General features: G+C 39.3%; 1 protein-coding gene across 1 annotated transcript in view; it reads left to right on the top strand.

Moving 5' to 3' along the window:
* The window catches only part of LOC101438219 (PZP alpha-2-macroglobulin like), a 41,778-nt gene extending 33,424 nt beyond the window's left edge, over positions 1–8,354 (top strand). The window contains exons 28-36 of the mRNA XM_004451386.3: positions 318–495; positions 1,236–1,459; positions 2,791–3,009; positions 3,170–3,297; positions 4,385–4,475; positions 5,140–5,208; positions 5,969–6,071; positions 6,874–6,915; positions 8,204–8,354. Coding sequence (XP_004451443.2) covers positions 318–495; positions 1,236–1,459; positions 2,791–3,009; positions 3,170–3,297; positions 4,385–4,475; positions 5,140–5,208; positions 5,969–6,071; positions 6,874–6,915; positions 8,204–8,226 — 1,077 coding nt within the window. The 3' untranslated portion in view covers positions 8,227–8,354. The remainder of the gene's footprint in view (positions 1–317; positions 496–1,235; positions 1,460–2,790; positions 3,010–3,169; positions 3,298–4,384; positions 4,476–5,139; positions 5,209–5,968; positions 6,072–6,873; positions 6,916–8,203) is intronic.
* Positions 8,355–13,531: the final 5,177 nt, after the last annotated feature.

Below are 13,531 nucleotides of genomic sequence, written 5' to 3'. Positions count from 1 at the left end.
GAAATGTGACACACTTCTACTGAAGTAACCTTCTCAAAAGGTCCTACTTACAATGGGTTTACAACCACAGGAATGGATTAGATTTAAGAATACATTTTTCTGGGGTATAAACAGCTCCAAACCATCCCACACAGGTTCCCAACCTTATTCTTTGGGACTTGCCTATGAGATAAAGAGATCTAAAATAGGCTTCTGTTTAAATACTGTAGGCTGTCTCCCTGGCTGGCTGAAAACCATTACTGACATCAGTCTAGCATTATCCAGCTCAGGGCTTATTTCCTCCTCTTTTCACTACCACCCCCATTTTGCCTTCACAGCACCCTGTTGTTCATAATGCCCTGTTCTGCCTGGAGTCAGCCTGGAACAGAACCAAGGAGATCCATGGGAGTCATATCTATACAAAGGCATTGTTAGCCTATGTTTATGCTCTGGCGGGAAACCAAGATAAGAGAAGAATAATACTGAACTCACTTGATAAGGAAGCTGTGAAAGAAGGTGAGAAGAAATTATAATATTTCTTCCCTTCCATTTACATGGATTCTACAAAAAATGGAGGAATATTCTGCTGCTGAAATCTGTTGTTCCTTAGCCAAGTCATGCATTGTGAGAACAGAGCGTCTCTTCTAAAAACATCTTCTCTAGGATTGCATGTTGCACAGAGGAAAACACAATAAACATAACACTATGGGTAAATTATGGAATTTTATTCCAACTTGCTAAGACCTATATATTAGATATATATTTTTTCACACAATGTCTACCTACGTACTTGAATGAGATGAGGTGCTAAAATTAAAAAGCCATAGTAAAAGAAGTACAAGAACATTTCCAAAGTATTTTTATCCCTATTTGCCAGATACATTCTTACAAAAACATTCTGGGATAAATAGGTAGGTTTTATATTCCAGTTTATGGCCCAGTTCCCAGGAATATCCCAGTGAGAGAATTCTCTCTCTCTCTGCCGTTTTTCTCTTCTACCAATCCAACTAAAACAATATTTAAGAGATTGGTAAGGATGCTCAATATTTCTTCTTCTGACAACACTCACTACTTTGGCCCCACAGGGCTAAACCAAGTTCATCATGGAAGAGCAAATTAATGAGTTTTGGTAAATTATGACAGAAAGAACCTTATGCCAGCTTCTGTATTACTATTTTTAGTTCCGTATGATGTGAACATGCACTCATTCATTGTCTAACAATAGTTATGATTCTTTGCTTTTTCTCACCCCCAAGATGACTCAATCCATTGGGAGCGACCTCAGAAACCTAAGGCACCAGTGGGGCAACTTTACCAACCCCAGGCTCCCTCTGCTGAGGTGGAGATGACATCCTACGTGCTCCTGGCTTACCTCACGGCCCAGCCTGCCCCATCCTCAGAGGACCTGACTACTGCATCACACATTGTGAAGTGGATCACAAAGCAACAGAATTCCCAGGGCGGGTTCTCCTCCACCCAGGTCTGTGGTTCCCAAGAATCTTCTCCTCCAGGTTCACTTGGCAAATAAAGGCTTGAACAGTTACAAGGAAACAAGAAGGGGAAAAAATACAAAAAAAGTTGTTTAGAGATATTTGAGGACAGTGAGAATATGAAGGAAAAGGGCCTAAGAAATTCCCCAAACCAATTTTCACTAAACCCTATGTTAACAGGCTATCAATTTGGCTACTTTCAATAAATATTAATCCCTCTATAGCTTTCCTGTATCCTAAGGACTCTCATCATGGCCACACTCTAGACTAACGCTTCTTTAACCTTGATGACTATTGACACTTGATGTAGGGGGCTGCCCTGTGCAGCATTCCTGGCCTCTGCCCAGTAGACACCAGTAGCACTCCACGTCCAGCTGTAACATGAAAACTCACCCCTAGCTGAGAACCAGTGCTCCAGACTACAGACCCCAACTTCAGAGTCCTGCAAAAAAACCTTCTAAGGTGAACCAGAAAATTGTCTGATTAAATGTAAGGTGACCAAGCAGAGCGGACTGTGATCTTCATGAAATGATTAAGAAGTTCCATTAAAACTACTCCAAGGAGATCAGCCTCTTCACTCCTTTCTACTCCAAAACTCTGCCCTGAGAGTCCCTTCTTCCTCTTTAAATTAAATTCCTTTTTTTTTTTTTTTTTTTTTGCTAAAGCACTTGGTAATTTCTTTTTCTACTTATCACAATTTTGGAAGTATTTTACTGATAGTATAAATGATTGTGTTAAACATCCAGGTAATTTGAGTCCCCCCCCCCCCCCCTTACAAGTCCCCTTTAAACTCAGGATTTACATAGTGAAACTTTTGTTTTACTGAGAGATTGGGGGGGTGGAGACAAGCTATATAATATAAAGGGAAAAAAAACTTGGGAAAGGGAAACTTGTGGTAAACTGCTCTTTTTTATTTGCAACCGATTTCTCTTACTCTTCCAGCTAAATGGTCATCAATCATCTAGTTAACTACAGGCACTACCTTTAACTTCTTAATTTTAAACCTGGTTTTTAAAAGATGAGTAAAAGCAGGGTCTTCTGAGTCATACAGAATAGGCCCCTTAGAAAATACTAATCCAGATTAAAATAAATTGTGAGGCTAGTTAGAATTAGTAAACTTTTATTTCACTTGGAGAAACTGTAGCATGATTTGGATAAAGCCTGAAAGGCAAAGAGAAAGGACAAGCAATTAGCAGATGTATACATTAGGAGGGGAGGGACCCAGAATCTCCTTGTGGTGGCCAGCACAGGCTTTTGGGACAAATCCCATCTACCAAGAACTTATACTCTGCATGGGCGGGTCTCCATTCATCTCTTCTAGGACACAGTGGTGGCACTTCACGCCCTGTCCAGATATGGAGCAGCCACTTTCTCCAGAACTGGGAAAGCTGCACAGGTGACCATTCAGAATTCACAGGCCTTTTCCACAAATTTCCAAGTAGACAACAGCAACCTCCTGCTATTGCAGCAGGTCTCATTGCCTGAAGTGCCTGGGGAGTATGCCATCACAGTGACGGGGGACAGATGTGTGTATCTTCAGGTGAGACTACTGAGTTATTTTGGAGAGAGTCAACTCTTGTACTAAAACGGAAGTGCTGCTCTTTCCTTCCTGTGCAAGGAAAGGGCAAATCTAGAGAAGTTAAGTGATGAAAAAGTCTCAGGGGAAGAGAAAAACTGACAGTGTCCTTGGTATTCCACAGACATCCATAAAATACAATATTTACCCAGAGAAGGAGGACTCCCCATTTGCTTTGAGGGTGCAAACTCTGCCCCAAACTTGTGATGGACACAAAGCCCACACCAGCTTCCAGATCTCACTGGACGTCAGGTAAGACCTTTTGACGGCATCACCTAATTTGAGCCTAAAAGCTACATGGAACCATCAGTAATTAGTAATATATTTGGAAGCTACACTACCAGATGAATACAATTTATAATTGATATATCCACTCAATGAATTTATAACCTTTTATTGTTAGGAAGTGATCCTTTTCTCTAGCAGTTCTTTTTGCCTTAAAGTCTCAGTAATGTTTTCAAGGCTAAGGAGACTGAAAATATTTACAATTTGCAGTAAAGTCTGGTATTAAATCTGTCAAGTGAAAACAATTTGGACAACTTAAATCTTCTAATCTCTACTTTTCCTTTACACTAATTTTTGTTTAACACATTGCAAAAGAATAAATTATTTTCCTCAAGCATTTGTATTTTGGGTTGGGGAAAATCTCCATTACCTCATCTGAATAATTGAATTCTATTTTATTATTTCTCTAATCAAATGGATAAATATAAAATGTGAATGCTAAATACAAAATATACATTATGTATAAAATATAGATGTCATCTTATTACAACCTAACAAAAACTTTATAGGAATCCTAAGAAAATAAAGCAGCAAATAACACTGTTATGTGTCTAATGCTAAAGATATTAATATTATAAAATAAATCATATTTCAGGTAACCAACCTACTTCTTAAACATCAGTTTGTGCAAAGTATGAAACATAAGAGATTATCTGCTCTTACAACATTTAGATCCCTCTTTGGAAAGATATGATACATTCAAGTTACTTAAAAATATAAAAATAATGCATACTAAGTAACAAGTGAATATTTTAGATGGAACATCCAAAAGCTAGAGATGTCCTAAAAATACACCTTCCCAAGCTTCATACCCAAAGATTCTGATTTGATAATTTAGGAGTGAGCTTAAAAATCTGTGATTTAAGCAAGCTATGGATTCTGGTGTACACTCAAGGTTCCAAATCAATATCATAAATGTCCAATGAACACAGATACCTGGGAGTAATAATATTAAAGAAAACTTCATGGATAAGACTGGGGTATGGTGGATCTTGAAGGAAGGTACCTCCTCTTGCAAATTAAACTCTTACTTCTTTTTCCTTTGACATCATAGTTACACTGGGCGTCGTCCTGTCTCCAATATGGTGATTGTTGATGTAAAGATGATATCTGGTTTTATTCCCCTGAAATCAACAGTAAAAATGGTATGTGTATTTCAAACCTAGTAGACCCCTTATAGTAAGATGATCTATATCCCCAAACTAAGACCGGACTTATATCAAAGCTCTATCCTGCATCAAAAAGTTTATTTTCCCCAAACCCAGGAATCTACATACATTAGTTACTTGTTTGGCTCTAAGATAAGAGATGTGCAATATCAGACAAATAGAGAGGAGTCCCTGTCCTTAGGCCATTCACAGTCTAGTTAGAGATTTAGAGCATTTGGGCATAAAACTGTAAAATAAAATCCAAAAAAAAGATTGTGACTACTACATAAAAAATTGACTTATTTGGAAATGACAAAATGTGGGCTAGAAGCGTCAAAGATGCCAGAGAATCTAATGTTACTTGGTTTTTGAAGAATGGTGGAAATCCTGACCTGAAAATATTTAGCTTCCTTCCCTTCATTGAAAGCCAAAGTTTTCTCAGTCAAAGCATATTGACTCCTGTCTCCAAAACTTGATTCCTTCCCTCTACCCACTTATCCCATCTTTTTGTATCTAATATACCCCAGCTAGATAATTTAAAGGAATCCTAGTCCTCACATTATTTGGAGACTAAACACATTTGTCCCTTATTCCAATCTTCTCTAGGTCTTGCAATGTCCCACATCTGTTCTCTAACTTAGAGTTCTCTAATTTTCTTCAGCTTGAAAGTTCTAGCTACGTGAGTAGGACAGAAGTGAGCAACAACCACGTCCTCATTTACGTGGAACAGGTGAGAGCCCTGACATCCTGGCTGAGACTGTATATATTGGTGGTCAAAGTGGGTCTCTTTACTGGGAAACAAGTCATAGAAGGAAATCATTAATTAGTAATTCCCTCCACCACCCTTGAAAGTTCTTCTACTCTAGTCTCACTTGAGAAATCTCCTTTTCACTCCATGGGACCTTCTGCTTTTCTTTTTAATTATGTTAAAGTTGGGATATGGGTATTTTTATGAAATTTCAAGTATGAAACAAGTAGAACAATTGGTTTATCATATATTGCTGTTATTTTAAAAACACCAAAAAGGAAGGAATCTGATATTAATCATAGTGTTAACATTCTAATATAACACTACATAAAATAAAATGTAGATCTCATGAATTATCTTCAAACATAAGACTATAGAGAAAAGATGTTTTATCCAGTCAAACAGAAAATAATATTTTGATACAATAATTACAAATCATGCAAAGATAAGTCTCTGCATTTTAGGAAACATTCACATAGGCCCAGAGGATTAATCTTACAGAGAAGACTAATTATCTGACTAATTATCTGAGTTGTTTAGGAGAAAGCCTGAGGAATTTTGTTGTTCACTGCAAACAGTTCCCAAGATTGCATTCTGAAACCCATCTTGACATCCACAAATGTTTACTCACCTAAAAGATATGGATGCATAAGTGCCACAAAACAACGAAGAATATGTTTTACTCAAAGAATAGAGAAGGAGGCTTTGTAGTTTCTTCATTACTTCCACTTTTTTCTTTTAGATGACCAGTCAGACACTAAGCTTTTCCTTCATGGTTCTGCAAGACATACCTGTAAGAGACCTGAAACCAGCCATTGTAAAAGTCTATGATTACTATGAGACAGGTGAGTGGGAGAAAACTGAGACAATTTCAACATAGATCCAGGAAATCCGCATGTGAGAAGTGTTTGTGGGTCACCTGTGACAATAGATCCTGTTTTCAGTCCATTCAGTCAATATCATATCCATTTGTATCTTTTCTCCAAGACATATCCTGCAGAAACTACCTAGAGAATAAATTAATTATTAATATTTATTGAGTCAGAAACTTAAGAATTTTAAAAAGAAGGATAATATCTGATCTCTCCCTCAAGTAGTTTTCAGACATAGAGAATATAATATACATGTAAAGATAATATAACAAGGAAGGTAGTTAATGACAAATGAGTGTTAGAGCACTAAGTGTAAGGAATTTGGGAAGCAAAATAGCACAGAAGGCTGGTGCTTAAGAAAGTAAAGTATAGGACTGAAGAACTGGATTGGATCCTAGATGGTACAATCTTTCAAGTACGTAGGAATAGGAAGAGTAGTCCAATTATTGGAGCAATAATCTTAGAAAGAGGATTAAGGAAGCAAGCTGGACATAGTGAAGAAGCAGAGAGTTTACAGAAGAGAAAAGTACAATGTAATTATCGTCATCTTCCTAAGAATTTAAAATTTGAACAGCAGCTATTTCAGTCAGCTTCAATTTCCCCCCCAGAGAAAGAGGGTAGATATTATAACTACCTTATTCAACTCTGGTTTACTTACATGGGGTTTTCACAATTCTGATACCATTCACTTCTCTTCAACAGTAAAGTGAATAGACCTAATATGGCCCCTCACTCAGAGAAATTTTGTTCTCCCGTCACCCCATTGTTCTTTCAGATGAGTCTGCTATTGCTGAGTATATCGCCCCCTGCAGTACAGGTAAGAGGTCACATGCCATGACAAGTATCATAGTCCATTAGCCTTGCTCTCCAAACTTCCTCCTAAATTTTAAATTCCTATAAGGCTTTTCCTATATTGGAGATAATCCATATGGTCTGTTTTCACACAAAGAGCCTTTGGAGAAGAGCACTTGCTATGTAGGTGGACTTGTCAGTTTCAGATATTCACTCCACTATCTGAAAAGTCAATAAGCTTTGTTTTTTTGTACAAAAGCTATCTCCAATTGGTAACGTTTTCTACCACAGCTAATTGGGTTTCCATCAGCCTAGGGGTCATAAATTACGGTCATTTATCTTAAATTGCCAATCTCCTATGACAAACATTACACAACGGGTTGACTTAAGTTAGTGGAATTGATTGGCCCATGGTTTTGAAGTCAGGAAAAGTCCAAAATCAAGATATCAGCAAGTGGGGAGTGGATATGGCTCAAGTAGTTGGGTGCCTGCTTCCCACACGGAAGGTCCTGGGTTTGGTTTCCAGTGCCTCCTAAAAACAAAAACAAACAACAAGCAAACAAACCAAAAATCCAACTCAGGGGAGCCAATGGGGCTCCATGATTGAGTGCTGGCTTCCCACTTAGGAGATCTCGGGTTCAATCCCCAGCACAGATACCATAAAAAAAAATTGGCAAGGTTTACTTTCTCACCAAAGTCTGTAACATCAGGTGTTGGAGCTGCCAGCAATCCTTCAGTTTCTTTGTCTTGGACCCTTGCTTCGTGTCACATGGCAATGTCCTCTCCTTTCTCTTCTGGCTTCCATTGATTTCCAGCTTCCAGCCTCTCCCTGTGGTTTTCTGTCTAAATTTTTTCTGCTTGTAAAGGCCTCCACTAATCCAGATTAAGGCCTACCTTCATTCAGCTGGGCCACACCTTATCAAAATAGCATCTTCAAGAGGTCCCATTTACAATGGGCTCACATCTACAGGTATGCAGAATAAGATTAAGAACATGTCTACATTGAGGAACATAATTCACCCTGCCTCCCTCTAACCAAAGCCAGCCCTACACTTATTTTGTGAATGAAGTTTATTGGAACACAGATGTGCTCAGTCCTTTACTATTGTAATGACTGCCTTAATGGGTTGAGGAGTTATGACACACCCATATGGCTGACAAAGCCTAAAATAATTGCTATCTGACCTTTTACAGAAAAAATATGCCAACCCTTGCTTAGCCCACTCTGATGCCCATAGTCAACACAGCCAACAGAGGAAATGCTCACTCCTCAAGAAACATACAACCTTTTTATGGTTTTCTTCTCTCCATAGATGCAGAACATGGAAACCTTTGAGAAGCCTCTTTAGTCTACACATGTTGGATTCCCTGCCCTATACTTCTTTTTGGAAGGAATGGGATTGTTTGTCTCTGTAAAGCAGACACCAAAAAGTCTTGCTGAATAAATGTGTAATTAGTGTCAAACTGTTGCATCATTCATCAAGCATTACTTACATGTTTATATGATGAGTTACATTGTTTTAAGTAATGTGGAGATACAGCTTTGTTATATATCTATATATATATCTGTTGGAATTTCAACTGTGAATATAGCATATAAAGTCAAATAGAGAATAATTCCAAGTAACTTATGTTCTGGGGGATATTGGTCTAGGAAGGCTTCATTTAGGAACTGGAGGGAAAAGAAGTAAATAGTTTTGATTAGTAATTAGAGAAAGCAGAAAGCATAAATATTTTACTGAGAGGGAGCACCCTAAGCAAAGGCATCAAAAACAGACTTCGTGGTGGCTCGAGCAGTTGAGCACCTGCCTCCCACCTGGGAGGCCCCGGGTTTGGTTCCTGGAGCCTCCTAAAAAAAATGAAAAGGAAAAAAACCACAGCAAGCAAACAAATAAAAAAACCAACTCAAGGAAGCCTCCAGCTTCCCACATATGAGGTCCTGAGTTCGATCCCCAGTCCCAGTACCAAAAAAAAAAAAAAAAAAATGGACTCCACAAGAGACCAAAATAATCAGAGTAAATGGAGATGATGTTGGAGAGCTGCAGTACTGGGCAGTCATAAAAGTCCAGACACTACAGGCAGACTGCCCAGGTTTGACACCTACCTCACATCCCTGCCTCACAGCTGGGCCGAGGGCAGTGGCTTACATCTCTTGACTTCAGCTTCCTCATGGAGAAAAGGGAATAATAACTGACCCTACCGCAAAGCATTGTTAGGAAGCCATGCCATTCTTGTGAAAGAGGCAAAAGGGAAACAGATGAACTAAACAATGGCTCTTAAAGCTTCTGTTTTTTGGATGAGGTGTCTGTCACATTATATTGCCTAAAGCAAGTCAGTGATCAAGCCTGAATTCTGTGGGTGAGGTGGGGGGAGGGTGACTCTACCCACAGGGAGACACACAAGTCTCAGAGCAATGTGCAGAGATGCAGAATTCTCTCGTAGGGATAGCAGTAAACAATCCAGCAAGAAAAATAATACAGTCCCACACAGGAGTGAAGAAGTGGAGAGTCCGTGTTAATTACCCAATTGTCCAAGTAGCTTTCATTAAACAGTTCATCTTTAATACACTAATCAGAAGAGGCACATTAATCCTTTCCTAAATTTCCACGTTTTGGGGGGTATTTTCAGAAATTTCTAGTGTTTCTCTGTGTATTCCTGTGCCAGTACAACATTGTTTTAATTATCAAAACAAATTAATATAAGTAAACGGTGAACCCACCCAGTATCACACGGACTCAAGGCAGAGTCTGGCTGCCACAGGGAGGAAGGAAAGGGAGAGGCTGAGAAAGTCCCACCTTAAGGCCTGGGTGCGTAGGGCCTGCCTTAGACTGAGGCTGGGCCAGGAGAGCATCAGGAGCATAACAGAGTAACAAGCAATTACAGCCTGCTGTTGGGAGAGGAACAAAAATGTGGAAAGAAACTCCCTTAGCCATCCAGGCCTACAGCAACTGGTGAAAGCAGAGGGTGGCTTAGACAAATGCAGGCCCCACTCTAGGAATTTGAAGGCTATGACATTAACCATAACAGAAAAAAACAGTTGGATTAAACTTCAATCAAATTAAGAAGATTTATTCATGAAAAGTTCAGATGGGAAACAAATAAAAATAGTCAAGAGATTTCTGAGAAGCACAGATCATCGGGAATGATTTACCCTACAATGTATTAAACATATTATATACCTCTGTACTTAAAACAACATCATTTTGGCACATGAATAGAGAGAGAGACCAATGGAACAAAATACAAAGTTCAAAAATATATGTAAATGAATACAAGAATTTAGCATGTGATAAAATTCGTATACCAGATCAGTGGGTAAAATAACTATCGAAAAAAAAGAATCTTTTGGTAGAGACAGTTACCTAGAAAAAAATTAAGTTCAATACATTCCTCATGCCCTAGAGAATGTATTGAAAATATAACAGGTATTTACACATAAAAAAGGAAGTCATAGTGGAAGAAAACAAGAGAGATTTATTTTATAACTTTGGAATGAGAAGGACCTTCCCAACTAGAATTTAAAATCCAGAAACCGGAAAATAAAAGACCAAGCTATTTAACATATTCAAAAGAAAGCCTTCAGTGTAGTAAAAAACACCACAAGCAAACTCAAAAGATAAACAGCCATCAGGGAGCAAAATATTTATAACTTATATCACAGGAATATATATAATAGAGAACTTAGAAATTGAATAAAGGATATGAAAAACAAATCACCAAAGAGTCAGAAAAAAGGGATCATGCAAATTGCCCTTAAATTAGGAAGCCATGTTCAACTTCACCTGCAATAAGAAAAACGTAAATTAAAATCAAATTGCAACACTCTTTTTCATATATCTGATTGCCATAAATCCAAACTTTTGAGAACATCATGAGGCAATACTGCAGGTAAATTCAGCACTCATATATTACTTCTTCTGAAGAATGCATATTTTCACAACCCCCATTGGGGACAGTTTGGCAATGTATAACAAAATTTTAAAAATGCATATACCCATTAACATAGAAATTCCACTTATGGGAAATTTTCCTACATATATACATGCACACAGATGAAATACCACATGAATAAGATTCTTCAGTTTGTGACTGTCCATCACAGAAGTTTGTCCATCAGTAGTAGACTAGCTAAATTATGGTTTATAAATGCAATACAATAATATGACATTGTAAAAAAACATAGAAACAAAAACAGACCGAGGAAACTATGTACTGAAAAATTCTACCAGATTACATTGTTAAGTAAAAAAAAAAAGTGACAGTGCATATTGTAAGCTGGCTTTTGCATGGAAAAATAAAATAAATACAGATATGTATACATGTTTGTGTTAACTTATAGCTATAAAGAGAAACTCAAAGTATTCATGAGACATAGTGGTTTGAAGCTGCAGGAAGGAGTAAGAAGTGTGTTAGTTTGGGAAAGCACGGATACCATATGTTTGTTAATGATTTTTTTAATATATGGACATAATTCCTATTTTAAAATTTAAACTTAAGTACACCAAAGCCCCTGTTTTAGTGTCCTAGGCCATGAAATTTGTTGGCTAAAGAATGGCAATTCATTAACTTAGAGATTTGAGACCAGGAAAATATCCAAATCAAGGTAGCATCAAGGCAAGGCGTTCTTCCCCAAGATGGCTGATGCTGATCCTGGCTTTTCTCTGTCCTTGGCAAGGCACATGGTTGGAATGACTTATAAGAAACTTAAGAGCTTAATAACTTAATCATCTCTAGCCACTTGACGTCTTTTTTCATTTTCAGCACTGCTGTGGATTTCTTCTTCTAATTCCTTAATATCCTTTAAGTGGATCATTGGGAAAAGGTAAAGAAGGAAAAGTGGGTGCACGTGATTCAGAAGCCCAATTGGATTTCAATTATTGTCCTCTTGATCAGAGAATTTTCAATCCACGTAAGTTTTTCTTGCAGAGGGATTTTGTCCATTAGCTTTTTACTTTGTTTTAATGTGTGTGTGCGTGTGTTTTGGAAGAAAACCCAAGACCCAAACTGCTTTTTATTTGCACAATACTTTAAACATTTCAGAGGTTTTTATATAAAGTATCCCATTTTATCTACACTAGATAAACTAAACTAGTTCCAGTGGAAGAGCTAGAAGCAGAGTGAGAAATGACTCTCTTTGGACTTCTTTTGGATCAGAAGCAAAGAGGACCCTGTTTCACAATGGAAAATTTGGAGGAAATCTTTAAGGATGATCCAAGAGGGGCGTGCCTGAGGGCGCCTGGACCCCCTGGCTTTGGGTCACTGGCGACGGCGTTGGGCGGAAGAGCTGCAGATTCCGGGGGACGTGTCTCATGTCTCCAACTAGTTGGAAAACACACAAAAGAATCAGCTCTGTCATCTCAGGCATCCAGACCTCAGAAGCGAGCATGCATGGGATTAGAAGCAGCTGCTCCCGTCGTGGTTGCCCCGTGGTAAACACATTTGCCCTGGAATCCTGGAGCCCTGAGGAGCTGGAGCCTCAGCCCGGAGGGCCCCCCCACTGCCCTTGGTCCCAAGTGTGTCCGTGAGAAGCAAAGCGCAGGGGATCCTTCAGAACTGTGGAAGGAGCCCAAAATGTGCTGCAGAGGAGTCCGGGCATTTTAACCACACCATGAATCCCTAGAAGATACAAGCTGGAGAAAAGGAAGATTTAAATTTAAATCTCTTACAGATGGATTTCGACGCCCACTTGTTCAAAGAGCAGCGGTATGCACCGGCCAGGGGCCTGTTTGTTCTCTGCTTCGGGTAATCCCACCCCCTCTACCCCAGGGCTGGGAAGAGCCGCACACAGCCAGGGCGCCTGCAAATTGCCAGTGCCCACCCACTTGCAGCTCCTGCCACACACAGCCAGGGCGCCTGCAAATTGCCAGTGCCCACCCACTGCAGCTCCTGCCGCACACAGCCAGGGCGCCTGCAAGTTGCCAGTGCCCACCCACTGCAGCTCCTGCCACACACAGCCAGGGCGCCTGCAAATTGCCAGTGCCCACCCACTGCAGCTCCTGCCACACACGTCCTGCTCGAGAAGGGCGTGAAGGGGAGCAATTGCGTTGCTTTAGAGCTAAAGACCAGTTCACTAGCAAACTTCCTATGAGGTTTGGGAACCTGTGGCTTATGGAATCGTATCCAGATGTAGCCCTGTTTTTATACTTCTCATTTATTTCGTGGATGTATCTGGGGCTGCTTACTACCGTTTTTAAATGAAAGATTTATTTTTATATTTAAAGTGCTCCTTCATCCTAAACTGAAGTTTACTAAATGCTAGTATCCAACATGTTTTGTGTAATTCTTCAACTGAAGTTAGCAGGCATAGGACTCCTTTTATTTTAAAACGGAAATTCTCATTTTCTCTTGGGTTTTCAATGTATCAGCTGGCTGTGGAGACAGACATTATTTTCCCTGGTTTGAAAGCTTCATGGGATAACTCTGTTCACATAATAGACAAGGACCTAGAGAACTGCGGTTGTGAACTTGCTCTCGAGTTCTTTAACCTTCCTAAAGCAGAGGGAAGACCGGAAACTCGCCCTTGCCATATTTTCATTATGTTATCCACCTGGGGCCGTGTTCTCTGCCAGTGACCGACCCTCAGCATTGACATTTTGAAGAGCCCAATCCAGAAATAATCATGGTGTGTAGTCGTGGGAGGA

The sequence above is a fragment of the Dasypus novemcinctus genome, chromosome 20 (assembly GCF_030445035.2).
Source record: "Dasypus novemcinctus isolate mDasNov1 chromosome 20, mDasNov1.1.hap2, whole genome shotgun sequence".
Classification (NCBI taxonomy): domain Eukaryota; kingdom Metazoa; phylum Chordata; class Mammalia; order Cingulata; family Dasypodidae; genus Dasypus; species Dasypus novemcinctus.
This window is presented reverse-complemented; position numbering and strand designations above follow the sequence as displayed.